This window comes from Sardina pilchardus, chromosome 24, assembly GCF_963854185.1.
Source record: "Sardina pilchardus chromosome 24, fSarPil1.1, whole genome shotgun sequence".
Classification (NCBI taxonomy): domain Eukaryota; kingdom Metazoa; phylum Chordata; class Actinopteri; order Clupeiformes; family Clupeidae; genus Sardina; species Sardina pilchardus.
This window is the reverse complement of record NC_085017.1, coordinates 14,703,138-14,723,137: the sequence shown is the minus strand read 5'-3', so window position 1 is coordinate 14,723,137 and position 20,000 is coordinate 14,703,138. Positions and strand designations below refer to the sequence as shown.

Below are 20,000 nucleotides of genomic sequence, written 5' to 3'. Positions count from 1 at the left end.
TGCTACATTAGTAATCATATGCATGTGACAAATAAACATCCTTGTATCCTTGTAAATAAAGTGTCACTGATAAACTACTAAGTGTGTTTTATTTTTGTAGTATTTAAGTTGTCATAGTGAACTGCTTAAATAAGAAGTAAGATGGAAATGTTTTGTGTAGGCTACAACAACATGAAATACATGTATATAGGTTGTCGACCCCTCATTGCATGCCAATTGAAAGGCTACTTGGCTCCCCACGTCCACAGGAAGATCATGGAAAAATAGGCGAGAACTCTGTGATCACAATATAAAGGATTATTTCAGGCAAAGACTGTTGTGGGACAAGACATTTATGAACACTTTTGCGTATTTGTTGTTCCTATGCTCTACCTTGTGGATATTTTAAAAGAGGTATATTGTTAAATCCATTTTACTGCAAGACAGATCCTTGTGGCTCGTGAGATATTGCTGTAATTGTAATACTTTACTTTATACATTTTACTTTTTCAATAATCAAACTCAGAATTGGCAAAGGATGTCAGACCTTCTAGAAAAGATCAAGCATTTGATTGAAATCGTCTGCATTAACAGGAACGCTGCAGCCTAAATTTGTTTTCCCCCTTATTTGGTCAATGTTATGTCTGACGAGTAAAATATGAAGACGTCTCGCCCTTGCCATGTAATTTCATCTTCTTTGCCCGTGCACCAACACTTTGATTAAGTCACAAATGTCTGAATCGGATCCATTTCTAACGTGGCTCATAAATGCTTTTAAATGATATAGCCTGGCTAACGCCACCACTTCAGGGCAGCATTGGGAACAGGCTAGTTAAATTAGTTTACATTAGTCATGATCAGCAAGACGTGAGCCCAGGGAAGTTTTAAAACGTTTAGCTAACGGATATGTCATGTTATACATAGCTCATATAGCCTAGGCTACTGTAGCATAATTAAGAATATTTAGGATGACCAATTTTTTTTATATAATTTCGTAGGCTAGCATATACAACAAGAAACGTAGCCAATGCAACCCCCATGTTTAGCCTAATATTGTAAGGTACCTAAAGAAAGTTAATATATACACAGATACATATCACACGGTTTTATTTATATTACCATGTATATATTGAAATATTATTTCAATGCAGTTGAGAAATCCCAGCCTGTTTATTCATCTAAAAACAGCACCGTTGTTATCCGTGCTTTACACGTGTGATAACGCCTTTGCGTTTGTTTATGCGACAGAGATAACTGACGAAAATCCGGCGCATTAATATGTGGCAGTAGTAACATCCTGAGTGTCCGAAATTAATTATCGCCAGCTCACTTGTCCCCTAGGTAGCCCCCTACATAGCCCCCCTATAGAGCAAACACTATATAGTGAACAAGTGAGTGAGTGAACGAGTGAACATTTCGAACACAGCTTGTGTTTTATTCCTCTGGGTGTGTGTGTGTGTGTGTGTGTGTGCTTGTGTGTGTGCGTCTTCTTCTTAATGCCACATTGTCTTCTCTCTTTTGTTCTCTTGCTCTACCTGTTTCTCTCCTTTTTCTCTCTTTGTCTGTTTCTGCATCTCTCTGTCTTTTCTTCTTCTCACTTTTCCCCTCTCTCTTTCTTTCTCTCTCTCTCTCACTCTCTCTCTCTCTCTCAATTTCAATTTTCATTGTGCTTTATTGGCATTATGACTGAGGTTACAATATTGGCAAAGCATAACAAGTAATAATAATAATAGCTCCCTCTCTCTCTCTCTCTCTCTCCTCCTCCTCTCTGTAGCGGGCCACTGCGGGACCCCAGAGCCCATAGTGAACGGTCAGGTGATCGGGGAGAACTATGGCTACAGGGACACGGTGGTGTACCAGTGTAACCCCGGCTACCGCCTCATCGGCTCCTCCGTGCGCATCTGCTACCAGGACCACAACTGGTCAGGAGAACTGCCCGTCTGCGTCCGTAAGTGTCCTCACTCCCACCCCCCCCCCTCCCCTATTGTCCATCTGAATGTTGGTCAGTTGTATAGTATGTTTTGCCTGTATATCTAGCTGTTTCATATCTATCTTCATATCCCTGTCTGCCTGTCTGTCTGTCTGTCTGTCTGTCTGTCTGTCTGTTTGTCTGAATGTCTTTCTTTTATCTATTTTATGTCCGTTTTCTTTCTTCCTTTCTTTCTTTCTTTCTTTCTTTCTCTCTTCTTGGTCTCTGTCTGTCTGTCTGCCTGTTTTTCTTTTATCTACAGTATGTCAGTTTTCTTTCTTTCTTTCTTTCTTTCTTTCTCTCTTTCTCTCTTCTTGGTCTCTGTCTGTCTGTCTGCCTGTTTTTCTTTTATCTAGAGTATGTCAGTTTTCTTTCTTTCTCTCTTTCTTTCTTTCTCTCTTTCTCTCTCTCTTCTTGGTCTCTGTCTGTCTATCCCTCCATCTTCATCTGAGACATTGTACAGGCAGATTTCGCACTCTTCGTAATTGCTATGCAGTAGGGTGGCCATGTAAAAGATGGCAGGAGTCTCATGCAGTGTGTGTGTGTGTGTGTGTGTGTGTGTGTGTGTGTGTGTGTGTGTGCATGGTTGACTATGCAGGAGCAGCAGGCAGGGAGTTGGAGTGCTGTGCCCTTTTTCTCTCCCCCTCTGTTCCTTGCGCTCTCTGTTGGGGGTGGAGGGGGGGTGAGGGGGGGGGGGGGGTCTCTGCATCACTAAGGGCCAGGCGAGGCTGTCCGTGTTCTCGCTCACTGCTCGCCGTGTCTCTTCAAGAGCTTTGGCATTTAAGCTATGCACTCTTCCTCCTCTTCCTCCTCCTCCTCCTCCTCCTCTTCCTCCTCCTCCTCCTCCTCTTCTTTTTCTACCCTCCTCTTCGGCTCCACCACAAAAGAGCCAATCTTGTCTCAGCGGGCATTTTTAATTAAAGATTTATTGTCAGTCCGCCACGGAGGTAGGAATGACACACGGGCCTCGGCATCAGAACATTCGGAAGGATTTATTTCCGGAAACTTCTCTCCCCTCCCCCCCCCCTCCCCACTTCTACCACTAACGAAATTTACCTCAGTCTGGGAAGGTAGATTCCGCTAGATGTCCCTAGCCCGGCAGAGAAACAAAATAGACTTGACAGGACGAATTAATTGAATTGAGGTGAAATGTAGATAGGTTAAATGTATTATTGCATCATTAATGGGGCGGACTGGACCGTGGCAATAGCGAACGGCTTTCAGGTTACCCTCCGCAAATCTCTCCCCGTGTCATTTAGCTCGAGAGGGCGCAGGTAGGAGGGGGGGGTGGAATAAGGAGACCATTGCACTCTAACTAAAGAGAAGGGAAACTTTTTCGCATTTGTCATGCGTCGGGGTGTGCGTGATTCTAATCGCAGGGCGAGCAGTTCCTTCCTGTTCGGGATGGTGAAATGCTTTGTGGGTAAAGGGGGGTGAGGGGGGGTAAAGCCTAGGCTGCCATCCAAGAAAACCATTTGTGCCTTTGGCAGTAGATGGTGCAGTTGGCGCTCGCCCACCCCCTTTGCGAGGTCAAAAGAACACAAACGGAAGACGTTAGGAGCACATTTTGCTGCTTAAGACCATGGGTGTGTTGTTGTTATGATTCCGCTCTCCTTTTCTCGCTAAGTAACAAAAACATCATACTAAGCCTTCTGAGCCCAGGTAGCACTTGGGTGCAAATTACTGGGCGTCCAAGATAGTCTCGGAGCTATTTGATGTTTTGCCTTATCTTTTGAGCTGAGGGGGTTCGACACAGACTAAATCCTTCTTCTGTCGGAGGGGCTGCGTACCAATCGTTGCATCGGCGAAATCAGGCCTTACCCAGTAATCCGCCAGCCAAACAGTTGCCGCACTGCCGGGATTTGGACGGAAAACAAAACACTTGACTTCCTGTCTGTTACTCGCCTGCCGTCTCACGTCCACAGAATTTGTCAACATTTTAAGTCGAGGCGTCTGATTCGTTGTTGCGATTTGTTCTCGCCGTGGGAACAACTTTGTCGAGACGCAGACTTACTGACCCACCGTGTTGTCCTTGTGTACGTCTCCGTGTTGTGGATGTGGAGGCCTAGAGGACACTTTCTTGTATGTGTGTGCGTACTTAGGTGTGGTCCCGCTCTCTTTGTGTGTGTGTGTGTGTGTGTGTGTGTGTGTGTGTGTGTTTGAGTGATAGAGAGAGAGAGAAAGAGAGAGAGAGTGTGTGTGTGTGTGTGTGTGTGTGAGCGTGCTGTGCTATATGATAGCATTCAGCTCTTTTAACAGGGCCATGATTCAGTTTTAAATTCGGGTTCTGCTCGTCCCTCAGATGTGTGGGAAATTGCTTCAGTGCAAAGAGAAACAAATTACATCTGTAATTATGCAAATGAGCTCGCATTGTTTATGAGAGCGGCTGCGAGGGGAGATGAGGAACCAAACGTGCCTGAGCTCACAAGCAAAGAGGGGAGGGGGAGAGAGAGGGAGAGAGAGAGGGAGAGGGAGAGAGATGAAGAGGAGAGAGAGTGTGTGTGTGTGTGTGTGAGAGAGAGAGGAAAAGAAAGAGAGAGATGAGAAGAGTGTGTGTGTGTGTGTGTGTGAGAGAGAGAGAGAAAAAGAGAGAGAGAAAAAGAGAGAGAGAGAGAGATGAGTAGAAGTGTGTGTGTGTGAGAGAGAAATGAGAAGAGTGTATGCGAGAGAGAGAGAGAGAGGGAGGGAGGGAGAGATAGAGGGAGGGAGGGAGAGAGAGAGGGAGGAGAAGTATCATGAGACAAGATCAACAGAGTGCTGTTTTTGGCCCTGCGGCGGTGAGCGGTCCTTGCTTCCACCTATCCGCGCGGGCTGGAGGAGGCGCTAAGGGCCCTTGACTGAGGACACACAGCTAAGTCTGGGCGTACTGTAGGGCTCTGGGCCCGCGCCTCCTCTCCCCCACCTCCTCCTCTCCCTCTTCCTCTCCTCCTCTCCCCCACCTCCTCCTCCTCTCCCTCTTCCTCTCCTCCTCCTCCTCCTCCTCCTCCTCCTCCTGCTGCTGCTGCTGCTGTTGCTGCCGGTGCTGTTGGTGGTGCTACAGTAGAACCGGAGGAGGCCTGTCAGATTCCCTCTCCCACACTCCCAGCACTGGGGAGAGGCCCGCGCAGTTGGCAGCAGCAGTGGTGCTGGGCCTTGCAGAATCAAGGTTGTGTGCGTGTCTGTTTGTGTGTGTGTGTGTGCGTGTGTGTGTGTACGTGTGTGTGTGTGTGGGTGTGGGTGTGTGTGTGTGTGTGTGTGTGGGGGGGTTTAGGCTTAGATGCTCTAGACACTTTTTTATTTCTAAAAGTGTGTGTGTGTGTGTGTGTGTGTATGGGTTTAGGCTTAGCTGCCCTAGACACTTTTTCATTTCTAAAAGTGTGTGTGTGTCTGTGTGTGTGTGTGTGTGTGTGTGTGTGTGTGTGTGTCTGTGTGATTTTGTGTGTATGCATCTGTTTGTATATCGTATATTTTTGTAAGTGTGTGTGTGTGTGTGTGTGTGTTTCCCTATGAGGCCTATAAAGGGTGAAAGTGCTTATCTATATCGTTTTTTGCCAGAAACATGGTCTCTGCGGCTGTCCAAACTTTTCCCAAACTCAGAAGTTCACTCATCTAAGTTACCTTAAAGTTTGTGTGTGTGTGTGTGTGTGTGTGTGTGTGTGTCTGTCTATGTGTCTGTGTGAGCATATATGTGTGTGTGTGTGTGTGTGTGTGTGTGTGTGTGTGTCTGCATTTGTCAGACAGCTTCCTAACCAGGCGACGAGACAGCGAGCCTGGCTGTGTCTTTGTCTATCACTGCGTGTGCTTACTCACTGCTATCGCCCAACAGAGCCCAATAAACTCCAGCCACTGTGCTGCCTTTTGTCTGCACGCCTCATTTCTTATCAACTTCCTCAAACAAACAGCCAGATTGATGCGCGCTTGATTTGATGAATGCGGCGCAGCACTCTTTAAAAGCACGCTGTAAAGGCTGAAGGGGAGGCTTGTGGAGTGTGGCGAACAGACTTTATTGACCCCGCCGTTTTTAGTCGCGTCTTTTGATTTTCAGAAAGGGCGCGACCCAGACGGGAGAGTAAATAAATGGCTGGCATTTTGGGTCGCAGCGAGACCCGCTCGACAACACCTTCCCACTCACACATACACATTCACACAGGCGTCTGACAGGCGCGGGCACACACACACACACACACACAATTTCAATTTCAATTTCAATTTCAATTTTCAATTTCAATTTAATGTCGCTTATAGAGCGCCAATACATTACACATGTCTCAAGGCGCTTTACAGAGTGTTAGACATTCAAAGAGAGCCCATGAGTAACAGGGGCAAGGAAAAACTCCCTAGAATTGGAGATACATATAGGAAGAAACCTCAGACAGACCCACGACTCAAGGGCCCAACCCATCTGCCTTGGGTCAGTTACAGTACAGTCATTTGTAGTTTGAAAGTTACAATGACAATGAAAGTTCAAATAGTCCAGTGTAGGGAATAAATTGTCCATTAGTAATCCATTAGTTATTTCTGAAGGTGATGGGTCGCTGGGATCCGAGGGCCAAAGATTCGGGCAGGGAACCACAGCAGGCGATGTTAGGGCAGTCATAGGGATGGCGAAGGCAATGGCGATGGTAGGGCAGTCAGAGGGATGTGACTTCAGGTGTGATGAGGGACAGGCACAGAGATGGTTGATGGCTGGTAATGGTTTACCTCACAGGTGAGGTATAGGGGAAAGGGAAGAGAAATAGAGTGTGTTAGTATTACTGTAAGTCATATTAAGTATTAATAAGTATATCAATGGTGATATAAATGGTTATACTATAGAGGGTTTACAAAACGCTTTTACACACCTCTTTTGTGGGGACAGGTGCGTAGGAATAGGTTACCCAGTTAAACCCGAAGAGGCATCCCGCACATCGTCCACCACGCATGCAAACATCCACCCACCCACCACGCACGCAACATCCACCCACCCACAATGCCCCCCCCCCACACACACACACACACACACACACACACACACACACAAACTCAGACACACACACACACACACACACACACACACACACACACACACACACACACACCCCCAAACACACACACACACACACACACACACACACACACACACACACACACACACACACACACACAAACTCAGACATACACACACAGACACACACACACACACACACACACACACACACACACTCATACACACACACACATACATACCCCGCCCCCCCCCCCCCCCCCTCCAGACGCTGTGCCTGCCGTCCACCCACTCGTCTGTTGCCTGATGCCCCACTAGGCCGGAGCGACGGCTACTCACGCCCACCGTCACCTTCACATGACTGGGCAATTACTGCCCGCAGTTGAGCACAAATGATACGGTTAGGGGCCGTCAGCAGGAAGGCCGTCCGCAGCTATAGGGCGCGCGGTTGATGCAGCCCCCGATTTCACACTCTCGGAGGAGTCCACTGGAGGAGAAGGACAAGGAGGAGGAGAGGAGATGACAAAAAAAACGCCCCTGCCCAGGGCAGAGAGCTCCGCAGGGGTTGCCTTTTGAGAGGGCACTGCCATGGGAAGGCAAACAATTGTTTGCGCTCAGTGTCTGCTTGCTCTGTGAGCAAAACAAGTGTGTCATGACTCATGAGATTGAAAGCTGGGTAGCAGAGTGGTAGAGGCTGAGAGGTGCAGTGGATTATACTTCTGTTCTGCAGCATTCTATATGAGAAGGGGAGATTTGTTATGAGTTACCATGGTGATGATTTGTGTGATTGAAGCTCCGGTGTGAGAGAGCTGGCGTGGTTGTTGTAAGTTGTGGTGAGCCGCCATTAAACGGAGAGCTTGTTGTCTCATCCAAAAAGGAGTATCGTATCAGTGTATGTTCTAAAGTGAGTCTTACCTCGGACGCTACACTTCTGCAGCGCTGACGTGCGGTCTTGGGCTTTGAGTGGCAGGTGTCACAAATCATGTGACGCATAAAGACGTTTTTATGTGAGCAGTATTACAAGTCTATTACACTCTGATCTCTCAGCCGGTGTGTTTGCATCAAGTCCAACGGGGGTGCTTTCAGTTGCAATGCATGGGAGAATGGAGGGAAAACATATAGATTGGATTATTGTTATTGTACCATATTGAAGTCATTTCATATCTTCCCATTCTAAGGCACCTCTTTATAGAAAAAAGTAGACAACTGACAGTAAATTGGGAGTGAATGGGGCTTTTTCTTTCACAAGTTTAACTGGTTAATCTATTCCGACGCACCTGTCCCTACAAAAGAGGTGTGCAAAAGCATTTTGTAAACTAAGCTTTTTGTATGAATGTAAGATGAAGAAAAGATGTTGAAGGAGCTTGTTTATTCTCACGTGGTCATCCTCTGCTCTCCCCCCCGTGTAGCTATCAGCTGTGGCCACCCGGGCAGCCCCATCTACGGTCGCACGCTGGGCAACGGCTTCAACCTGAACGACGTGGTGAGCTTCTCGTGCCACACGGGCTACGTGATGGAGGGCCCGGCGCGCGCCCAGTGCCAGGCCAACCGCCAGTGGAGCCATCCACCGCCAACGTGTAAAGGTGGGGAAAAAAGTTAAGTTTTCTACTCACGCGGAGCTTGAGTCCGCTCCCCCCCATCCAGCATCCACCTGCTTAAAGCCACCTCTCGCACTCGTTTGCCCGTGGGTAAGGAGAGAGGGATGAGGGAGAGAGGGAGGGAGGGATGAGGGAGGAGGAGGAGGAGAAGGAGCGGGAGAGTTCTAGAAGGTTCTGCCTTGCCATTCACCTGGCCACTCTCACCAACAGGAGCCCTGTGCATGTGAAGAGGGGACAGAATTGCCTTGCTTTGTGCGATTGGATGGAGACAATAACAATGCAGCCATTTCAGACTAACTCCTATTCTTTTCCAAACACTAAACTAGCATGGCTATTGTAAGAATGCATGAGTTGTGTGCTAACAGAACACAAGACTGCTAATATTGCATGAACCATGGCCTACTCTACTGGGATAGGTTTGGGGGTGGGGGGGGGGGGGGGGTTGAGCTGGAAATCGATGTGGAAATGTACTCATGAGTCCTGAAACACAGTGCACTTAACACCTCTGTGCTTGTTCACATTAGCTTAACGAGGAGGTGAGACGTGTTTCTGTCAAACCGCTCCCAAAGTATGCAGATATTCTTAGCCACCGAGCGCTAATTCCCTAATTAGCTCGCAGCCACCTTGATTGAAGAGGTGCTAATTTGTGTAAATCAGCCCAGCGGTGCTTGCTTAACGGGTCTCGTGTTCCGCATTGATTGTCAGATACACTTAAAGCCAAGTAGTCACTGCCCTGTGCTGGCTAGCTTTTGATTCAACTCACTGAACATTCAACTCTAACAAACTGCATTTCCACTCCCGTTCATTTGCCTTAGATAATAATAGTGCATATAATTAAAGTAGTCACCAAAGGCTTGGGAGCTATGAGTCATGTTCCAATGACAGTAGACCCAGTGAGGTACGGAGTTAAGCATACTTGAAGAAACAGTACACTACTCTGGTGAGTTATACGGTAAGCATAGCATGCTGCAGTGGTAGCGTAGCAGTAGCAATGGAGTAGCACTAGCGTGTAGTAGTAGCAATAGCATGTGTAGTAATATCAACAGAGTACTAGCATGTCGATGCTACTGCCAAATAACACCTGTATCCACTTTCTCTCTCTCTCCCTCCCTGTCTCTCTCTCCAACTTTGTATTTTTGCTTCCCTCTCCCCATCGTTCGGCACGTTCAGTGGTCAACTGTTCGGACCCGGGCATCCCAGCCAACTCCATCCGGCAGAGCAAGATCGAGCACGGCAACTTCACCTTCGGCACGGTGGTGTTCTACGACTGCAACCCGGGCTACTACCTGTTCGGCTCGCCCGTGCTCATGTGCCAGCCCACGGGCCAGTGGGACAAACCTCTGCCGGAGTGTATCGGTGAGCACCGCGCGGACGCCGAGCGTTTGTCTGCATTAACTGTCGGACATTAATCTCGTTTAGCTCTTCTTCTCTGTCTGGGGCCCCCGTCGTCTTGTGTTTTGTGTTAACCTCTCGCCCGTCTCATCCGAAGTTATTCTGCCCTTTCAGGACTATTTCTTGTCCTCCTGATTTATATCATCTCTCTTCTCCTCTCATCTCTTCTCCTTTGTTTACCTTTCCTCGCCCTCATCTTTCTTCATTTTCTCCTCTGCTCCGCCCGTCTCCTCCTCTCTTCTTTTCTCATTTCTTCCGCTCCTGTCTCCGTGTTTTTCTCTCCCTCTCCTCTCATCTCATCTCTAAAGTGTTTGCTTTAGTTGGTGCTTTTCCTCTCTTGAATTCCCTCCTCCTCCTCCTCAGCTCTTCTCTCTTTTCACGTGTCCTCGCTTCTCTCGTTTTCTCCTCTCTCCTCCTTTTTCCTTGATGCCTTGTCTTTTCTCTTGTCTTCTCATCTCATCTCGTCTCATTGCTAATTACCATCTAGCTCCTTTAATCGAGCCTCAATTAGCTGCTTGACCCTCCCCCCCCCCTCTCCCACCTGCTGTTAGAGATGTGTGGATCAGTTACAGGACAGGTGTAATATGCAGCTCCAGTTAGATTAATTAGCGATGCCAGCTTTGAGCTCCATCGTTTACCCCCCCGCTCATCTTGTTTGATCGGGCGCACATCCTGTAAAACGCCAACTGAAGCTTCCGTCCATTCAAACTCACTCAGACATAGCAATGCCAGCTGTGCCCAACAGTTTTGTGCCCGTCTCCCGCACGAGAGTCCTTCGACTATGACGGAACCTGCCGTTACTGCTGGGCAAAGCCTCCAAATATCCATTAATCTCACAGAAATCGCGCTGGTGTTTTTTTTGTGTGTTTTTGTATGTGTGGAGTTCATTCATTTTGCTTGTTTTCCTAAAATGGCTGCTGGCTCATACTGTAGGTGAAAACTAGTTTGTATACACATCATCTCTGAAAGGATAGCGCCTCTGACACACTCTCCAAATGAGAGAGAACTACTGTACCTCAAAAGCCTGTTGCGTGTCCTTGCGCAACGTTGTGACTAAACATGTCGTTCAATCAGGAAACCGTAGCAGGATGGTGAGAAACGTTCTGACATTGCCTCCTGTTCAGCTTCTCTTGGGACACATTCATTAGTTGGCCAAGTTGTTGAAATACCAGTATGTGCACTGATTACCATATGTTTATTTATTAATGTGCTGTGAAGTCTAAGTGTATTTGTTAATGTTTTGTGAAGTCTAAGAGCCTTACTTTCGCCAAACCGTTTAAAATTGCTGTGTCACTTAGTTACACGTTGTCATAGCAGCTGTCCTCGTCGTTTTGATCTATCTAGTCATCGGAACTGTCTAGAAGTGGCCCCGGTTGCTAATTATATAACAACTGTTATAACAGCGCCACGCTTTTCATCTTCAAGCACAGAAGCAGGTGGTTAATCCGCAGCATATTTTTTATTCAAGGTGTTGTCAATGCGCCCCATGCGTTGGTGGGAACTGGGAAGTGTCAATTTGCTCCAGAGAAGTGGGCTCTGGTCCAACCCTGAGACCTTCAGAGAAGACTTAGAGGAAGTGTGACTACACAGGAGAGGGGTACAGGGGAGAGCGTGGAGCTCCATGCTAATGCTCTGTGCTGAGATTATCCCCATATGGTCTAGTCTGATGTACTCTCATGAGCATCAACTCACACGCATGAGCAATGTCGGCCTCTATGCACCAAAACAAATGAACAAATGAGCATCCTACTCCATACTTTTAGCTATGTTTTGTCTTTACATTGTTACTAGTATTGTGGAGAGAATTGCTTTGAAAAGCTTAAACTGTTTACCATGTAGTACCGTATACATAGACCATACTGTTAACCATGTTGTACTGCATAGATAGATAGATAGATAGATATCTAGAGGAGGACACATGCACGCACACACACACACACACACACACACATACACACACACCCACATACATTCGTAAACATTCACACACATACAGTAGATAGATAGATAGACAGATAGACAGAAAGATAGACAGCCAGCCAGCCAGACGGACCGTTTGTTGCTTTGTTATATGTGTATATTTAATGTTTCCTGTTTGGTGCGCTGTTCTGTTTGGTCTGGACAGTGGTGGACTGCGGGCACCCGGGCTCTCCGCCCAATGGGCTGCTGATCGGGGACAAGTTCACCTTTGGCTCCACGGTGCGCTACTCCTGCACGGGCGGCCGCAAGCTCAAGGGCGAGTTCTCGCGCACCTGCCAGCTCAACAGCCACTGGAGCGCACCTATGCCCTTCTGCTCAGGTGAGGGTGTGTGTGTGTGTGTGTGTGTGTGTGAGAGAGAGAGAGTGAGTATGAGAGAAAGAGTGATAGAGAGATAAAGAGAGAGTTGCACATTTCAAAAGACTCACTATCTATCCATCACAAAGTGAACATCCATGGCCTTTCTACTCAGTTTAGAAAGTGTGTGTGTGTGTGTGTGTGTGTGTATGTGTGTGTCTGTGTGTGTGTGTGTGTGTGTGTGTGTGTGTGTGTGAGAGAGAGAGTGTGTGTGTGTGTGAGTGTGTGTGTGTGTCTGTGTATGTGTGTGTGAGAGAGAGAAAGAGAGAGTGAAGGATAGAAAGAGCAACACATCCATCTCTCTAGACAGTGCAGTGCACCTCTGCCCCTTTGCACAGGTTGCCAAGTGAATGAGTGGCAGAGCGAAAGAAAGAAGGAAAAAAAGAAGGTAGAGGAGGTCGAGAGAGGGCCACTAACAGTACCTGCAGGCCTCTCTAACCATTACTCCCTCTCTCTATCTCTCTCTTTATCTATCTGTCTCTCTCTCTATCCATCCGTCCATCCCTCTATCCATCCACCCAAATGAGGCGGGATGTAAGAACACACAGTGCACATGAGCTCCTATCTGGAACATGGCTCCGGGGGTCGGACCGATAAGCCCACACGGATATGACAACAGTGGCTGTGCTGAACAGCGCGTCTCCCCGCACAGACCAACCAACTCGCGCGAGTGTGTGAGGCCGCCGCTTTGTTTTGCCCAAATAATGGGAGAAAATCGACAAACAAACAAACACAAAAAGAAAAGCCCAGGCTGGTCCCTTAGGAGACGATTATATTTAGCTGACTTTTTTTATCAGTAGTTTTTGTCCCTTTTTTCAGCTTCTTTTCACACATTCTTTTTTTTTTTTGTCACACCCACTGGTGCAGATAGTGTTGTGAAAGCGATTGCATTGGTAGAAAACAGAGCGATAGAGGAAGAAAGGAGGATAGAAATCATTTGATGGATCTTATCCGCGCCGGCTAAACTGACCGTTAGCTGTGAGCTGTTATTTGATATTAGTTAGCAGGCGTAGCCTGGAGTAGCCACGGATTTAGGGCCAATGCGAGAGGCAATGGTGACGGCTGGATGAACAAACAAAACAAACGTGTCTTCGGCAGCTTTCTTCTTTCACTCTTTCCTTCACTCTTTCCCTCCCTCCCTCCATCCCTCCGTCCTCATCAGCTCAGGCCACCTGACGTCACAGAGAGAGAGAGAGAGAGAGAGAGGGGGAGGGAGGAAAGAAAGAAAGAGAGAGAAAGAGAAGGAGAAAAGAAAGAGAAGAGATAGAGGGAGGATTTGTGGGCTCTCGGGTTACCAATAATCTAACTCTCTCTGGCCTCTAACAAACTTATCTCAGCCCTCTCCCATCTGAGTCATGAAGTGTTCTGCCCTTCTTTCGTCTCTGCGTGTCCCTCGTTCGCTCGCTTCTTGCCCTCTCTCTCTTGTCTCTCATTCTCTCCCACACTCTGCCCTTTCTCTTACCTCTCTCTATCTCTCACTCTCGCTCTCTCTCTCCCTCGTATCCTCTCTCTGTCTATCCATCATGGCCCCTCTTGCGCCAGTGCGCCACTCAGTATGCAAATGAGGGAAATAAATACATTAGAATGTGGCAGCGTGGATGGAAATCTTTATCTCAAAACATTCAATTAGAGATTGCACTGACCCTGTTGAGACAGAGATGCATATGAGTTGGTGTGTGTGTGTGTGTGTGTGTGTGTGTGTGTGTGTGTGTGTGTGTGTGTGTGTGTGTGTGTGTGTGTGTGTGTGTGTGTGTGTGTGTGTGTGTGTGTGTGTGTGTGTGTGTGTGTGTGTGTGTGTGTTGAGGGGGTAGTTGGACAGGCCATTTGTGTTATTTGACTTGTGTTATTACACAAGTTATTTTCCCACTCGAGAAAGAATGGCGTTGTTAATCAGCCTCTCCAGTGTTGTGTCTCTCTCCTTCCCTCCCTCCCTCCCTCTCTTTGTTGGGAATGAGGGCATGTTTGGTGATGGTAATGGATCAGGGAAGCCTGCTTTGGATGTTGTTTGTCTTTGAGATGTGCGCACCATATGCTTTTCACCACCCACAGCTGAAGGAAGAGCTCTCTCTCCTTTATCTCCTCCCTCTATCTCCTCCATCTCTCTCCCCTCTCCCCCCTTTTCTCTCTCCTCTGCCAAATCCCTCTCACACACTCCTTTTTTTCTCGCCACTCCTTCTCTTTTTCCCCCTCTCCATCTCCACTCTTCCTTTCTTCTTCCTTCACCCTTCCTTTCCTCCCTCTGTTCCTCCATCTTTCTCCTCCTCTATCAAGCCTCCCTCTCCCTCTCTGCCCCTAAGAGGCTGTGAGAGACTGTGTGTGTCTTGCAGCTATTCACTTCCTTAAAGAATCATAGTAATAGTAGCAGTTTCAGTACACCGGCCACATTTCAGGAACACGCTGCAGAGCAATGGCTGTTACATCACCAGCTCAGTGCGCATAGCCAGTGGAGTTAGTGTGTCATCCCACATGATCCGCAGCCACACTACAACACACACACACACACACACACACTATAACACATACACACACACACATACACACACACACACACACACACACACACACACACACACACACACACACACACACACACACACACACACACACACACACACACAGAGGCACACACAGACTCATAACCGCCCACACACACTCACCCACACACATTCACACACCTACAAACATATACACCTAAATGACTCAGGGAATCATATTTATACACACACACACACACTCACACACTCACACACTCACACTCCCCCTCTAAGCCATTCCATAGCACACAGCTCTCCACAGACACAAGGACTTGGCTCCTTCTGTGTCTGCTTGTTCAGCTAAATCTCAAGGATTCGTCATGAGGCACAGCACCGCAATGGGCTGCCCTTGATGCATTTGCTTAAATTCCACGAAAAATCTATTTTTTTTTTTAGATATATCCAACTAAATAAACAGTATGTTTTGTATCTTACCCAGACTATTGCAATGGTATTCACCTTGCAAGTGGCAGAGTTTTTGGTAGCAACGGGTGCGCACATCCAAAAGATGTTTTTACAGGTGGGAGACAAAAGGGGTCAAGAGACTGAATTAGATGGTATGCACTCTGTATATGGACTCCGAGAGATACTTGGTCTTCAACAGATCTTCATCAGGCATATCATTAGGCGCGTTCAAGATGGCTGCGCAGCACAAAAACTGCGCAGCACAAGATGCACGTGGTTAAAAATCTGTCCACGATGGTCTAGATGGGTGTGTTTTCGACTCGGCAGTCGGTATCACATGGCCTCAACTTATCGCGGGAGCAAGGCGTGGCCAGGCAGCTGCGGAGCAGCAGAGCAGCCGCTCTGGAGGTACTGCGGAGCGCAGCGGAGCTTAGACCCTGCCTTCATGACGTCAGGTCTTTGCCCTAATTGGCTTTTACATCCCTGACGTATGTGCAGGTGTTTAGATGCCTCCTCATATCCACAAGGGTCCGTGCGGGTCCGTGCCTCGTGATTCGTCACATGGTCGAGTCTAGCCAAGTCTACACTACGGGAAGTACAACTTCATACACTACGGGAGTGTACAACTTCATAGCAGCGTTTGTATCCCCTCCCCTGCTGCCACCGGCAGCTCTCGCTGCTGCAAGAGGTCATTGGAGTTGAACTTGAACACGCCTATTATAATAATATAAGGCATGGAAGAGACCGCCTACATCACATGACCTTCTCTTCCATGTCTTATTCGCCTGATGAAGATCTGTTGACATCGAAACGTATTTCTTGGAGCTCAGGTAGGAGAGCTTTCTCTCCAACACACAAACATATACTGTACACACACACACACTCAACCACAAACACACAAACCATGCTGGAAAGCAATGGTTAGAGAACAAGTGTGCCTGTGCGACTTCAGAGCATAATAGATACCTCCCCCTGAGTGTGTGTTATGCAGAGCTTCATATCTTGCACAGACGTGAGCTACAGTAATTCAGCACCAATGACATCTCCAGCACTGTGAATAATTCATAAATGTCGGGCTTGTTGTTGTGTTTTATTAGTTGTCTTTGCCGTTTTAATGCATCTTCTGGAGGCTGACGACATAATTGCGGGTTTATGGATTGCTGAAAAGAGACTCCGAGTGATCGTTTTGGGGAAGGGGGAGGGTGGGAGGGGGTGTTGTTTGGCCATTGTGTTGTTGTTTTGTTTTCCTTTGGTGCTTGTGTGTGTGTGTGTGTGTGTGTGTGTGTGTGTGTGTGTGTGTGTGTGTGTGTGTGCGCATGGGTGTGTGTGTGTGTCTCCTGTAAGATCTGTTTTTGATGGTCTCTTGTAGTCCAGATGGTGTGGTATTAACTCAAAGTGGACTCGCTGAGGGCTAGACTGAGACCTCCCTCTGTCTCCATCTCTATCTCTATCTCTGAGTCTCCTCCAGCTCCATCACTTTTATTCCCTCACACACCCCCACCTCACGCACCCCCTCCTCACTCCAACCCATCCAGTCTCCGCCTCGTCTTCCTCCAAGGGGTGATATTTCCCACAATGCCTATCTCTTGCAGTGTCTCCCACCTCCCACCTACACTCAGTCTTTTTCTATCATCTGCAACTCCCTCTGTTTCTCTTTTCTGTACTTTTCTCTCTCTCTCTCTCTTTCTTTATCTCTTCCTCATCTCCTTTGTATCTGCTGCCTACCTCCTTTTTTATTTTCTCTCTTTCTCTCTCTCTCACACACACACACACACACACACACACACACACACACACACACACACACACACACACACACACTGTACTTTGTGCTCATCCATTAAACCTTCATTAAGTGGCCGTGACCCTTAAAGGGAAAATGCAGAAAGAGAAGCCTCTCCCAGTGTCTCTCTATCTGTCTCTCTCTCTTTCTCTCTGACTCTCTTTCTCTCTCTTTCTCTCTCTCTCTCTCTCTCTCTCTCTCTCTCTCTCTCTCTCTCTCTCTCTCTCTCTCTCTCTCTCTCTCTCTCTCTCTCTCTCTCGGTTCCCCCCACTCTGCTCAGAGATCCATGACCCAGAAAAGAGACTGGTGGAGAGAGAGGAGAGGAGAGGAGAGGCAGAGAAAGAGCTTTGTGGTTTGGCTGGCTCTGAATCAGAGCAGCCCAACTCTAGTCCAGGCTTCCTGTGTGCTGCTGGAGGATACTCACTGCAGACACCACTCCTAGCAGGAGAGAGGGAACAGAGAGAGACAGAGAGAGAGAGAGAGAGAGAGAGAGGAAGGGAGGGAGGGAGAGAGGGAATGTGTGTATGTGTTTCTTTGTTTGTGTTTGCACATATGTAGGCGTATGGTCGGTGTACCTAGATTGGCGATTGTGAATTAATGTGTGGAAATGTGTGCCTTTGTTGGTGCTGCAGAATGATCAGATGCAGACAGTAACCATTTCACAAGGGTGTGTGTGTGTGTGTGTGTGTGTGTGTGTGTGTGTGTGTGTGTGTGTGTGTGTGTGTGTGCGCGCCTGTTTGTGTGTGTGTGTGCCTGTTTGTGTGCAACTGTCTCTGTATACACCTGTGTGCATCCGTGTGTGTGTGTGTGTGTGTGTGTGTGTGTGTGTGTGTGCCTGCATGTGTGCTCAAGTGTACACCACCGTGTGCTTTGTGTGTGGAAATGTGTGTGGGAGAGAAGAGAGATGGTGTAGCCGCAGCTGCCAAGGCTTCCTGCACTAATACGGCAAAAGCAGCCAGCAGCCCCTGCTCATGATCAATGATGTTTTCCCTCCGTTTGGTCTGCGCCTTCTCTAATAAGAGAGAGAGAGAGAGAGAGAGAGAGGGATGGGGAGAGGGAGAGAGAGAGAGAGAGGGAGGGAGAGAGGGAGAGAAAGAGAGAGAGAGATGGAGAGAGAGAGAGAGTATTGCCCATGGAGAGAGTCCAGCTCTGCTGTGAACGCGCTGTAATTGCTTCATCTGTACACAGAGGGTCTTGCTGGTGATGACCCTGACCACCACAACAGCAGCCCCCGCCTTCCCCGCCCCCCCACTTGTTACTTCCACTCAAGTAGCAGCGAAAGTGGAAAAGGATGGAAGATGCCAGCGTCCTACGTAGCCGCTAATTACGGCGCGCGTTGTCGTCCAAGAGGCAGCGGTTGGGGGTGGCGCGGGGTGATTACGGGCAGCTGGTGGCTGAACTTCCCCTCGCCAGGCTCCCACCTGAACCTGAACCTGAACCCACCTCTCCCTCCCTCTCTCCCTCTCTCTCTCCCTCTCTCCCTCTCTCCCTCTCTCTCTCTCTCGCTCGCTCGCTCGCCATGTCCCAATTAGGGCCGGCTGCTCAGGCTGCTCCTGCACCTGAGGCCCCCACACGGCAGGCGAGCAGAGGCGTCCCAGATGCTGCCCGAGCACAAACACCAAGCCGAGCTAGGCCAACCGGTAGTGACATAGCGAGCGTGCTGGACAGGGAGGGGACGGCACCTGAACAGATGCACACATGCACAGTTCCTCCACATCCAGATCATTAAGCTCACTTTCAATTCAACTCAACTCAACTTAAATCAATTCAATTCCATTCCATTCAAATCAACACAATTCAACTCAACTCAACTCAACTCAACTCAACTCAACTCAACTCAACTCAACTCAACTCAACTTAGTTCATTACAATACAATTCCATTCAAATCAACACAACACAACACAACACAACACAACACAACACAACACAACACAACACAACACAACACAAATCAACTCAACTCAACTCAACTCAACTCAACTCAACTCAACTCAACTCAACTCAACTCAACTCAACTCAACTCAACTTAGTTCAGTTCAGTTCAGTTCAGTTCAGTTCAGTTCAGTTCAGTTCAATTCAATTCAATTCAATTCAATTCAATTCAATTCAATTCAATTCAATTCAATTCAATTCAATTCAATTCAATTCAATTCAATTCAATTCAATTCAATTCAATTCAATTCAATTCAATTCAATTCAATTCAAATGAGCTTCAGTGGCATACATGTGTTTTGCATTGTCAAATCAGACACATTTACATTAAGAATTGGCTGTATTTTTTTGCTCCTCGTTTGATCCCTGCATCCGAGGAGGTCATGTGCGAGTGAGCCCGTGTATCATGTTGTCTTAAGATGTCAGAGGCATCTGATCCTCAGTCCCCATCCTCTGCCACTGTTAATCAGCCTCGGCATGCAAAGTGGTCCGTACACAATGACGGGAATCAATAATCCATTTGAGCGACGGAGGCGGCCGACCGTCGAGTCGAGTGATCCGCCGTCTCTTCTAATCCCGACTGGTCACGCAGGGGTCATGTACGCAGGGGTCGCCACGGTGACAAGAAGAGGGCAAACACGCTGAGGATTTAAGTGGATTAAGAGAGAGATTAACAGAGATATGTTTGTCTAATAATTCCTTGGGATGAAGGAGGTTGCGACCGTGCCTCTATGATGAAGCAGTCATTTGTGACGGGTCAATCCCCCCTCCCCACCCCACCCCCTCGTTATTTCATTCTTTCATTATGCTTAGCTAATTAATTGATGTGTCTGGGATTATCTCTGGAGAACTTGTGCTGATGAGCTGTGGATGTGTGCGTGCTTGTGTGTGTGTGTGCGTGCGTGTGTGTGTGTGTGTGTATGTGTGTGTGTGTGTGTGTGTGTGTGTGTCCCATTTTATCCTGTCTCTTGGTGGCATTACGTCATTGTGGATAGACAAGTGTACAGACACACGCACACACGCACACACACACACACACACACACACACACACACACACAGACGTACACACACACACACACATGCATGCAGACATATACAGAAAAACAA

At 47.8% G+C, this 20,000-nt stretch overlaps 1 protein-coding gene across 1 annotated transcript in view; it reads left to right on the top strand.

Moving 5' to 3' along the window:
• csmd3b (CUB and Sushi multiple domains 3b) overlaps positions 1-20,000 on the top strand; it is a 407,622-nt gene that overhangs the window by 342,595 nt on the left and 45,027 nt on the right. The window contains exons 53-56 of the mRNA XM_062530145.1: positions 1,754-1,927; positions 8,321-8,494; positions 9,680-9,865; positions 12,027-12,200. Coding sequence (XP_062386129.1) covers positions 1,754-1,927; positions 8,321-8,494; positions 9,680-9,865; positions 12,027-12,200 — 708 coding nt within the window. The remainder of the gene's footprint in view (positions 1-1,753; positions 1,928-8,320; positions 8,495-9,679; positions 9,866-12,026; positions 12,201-20,000) is intronic.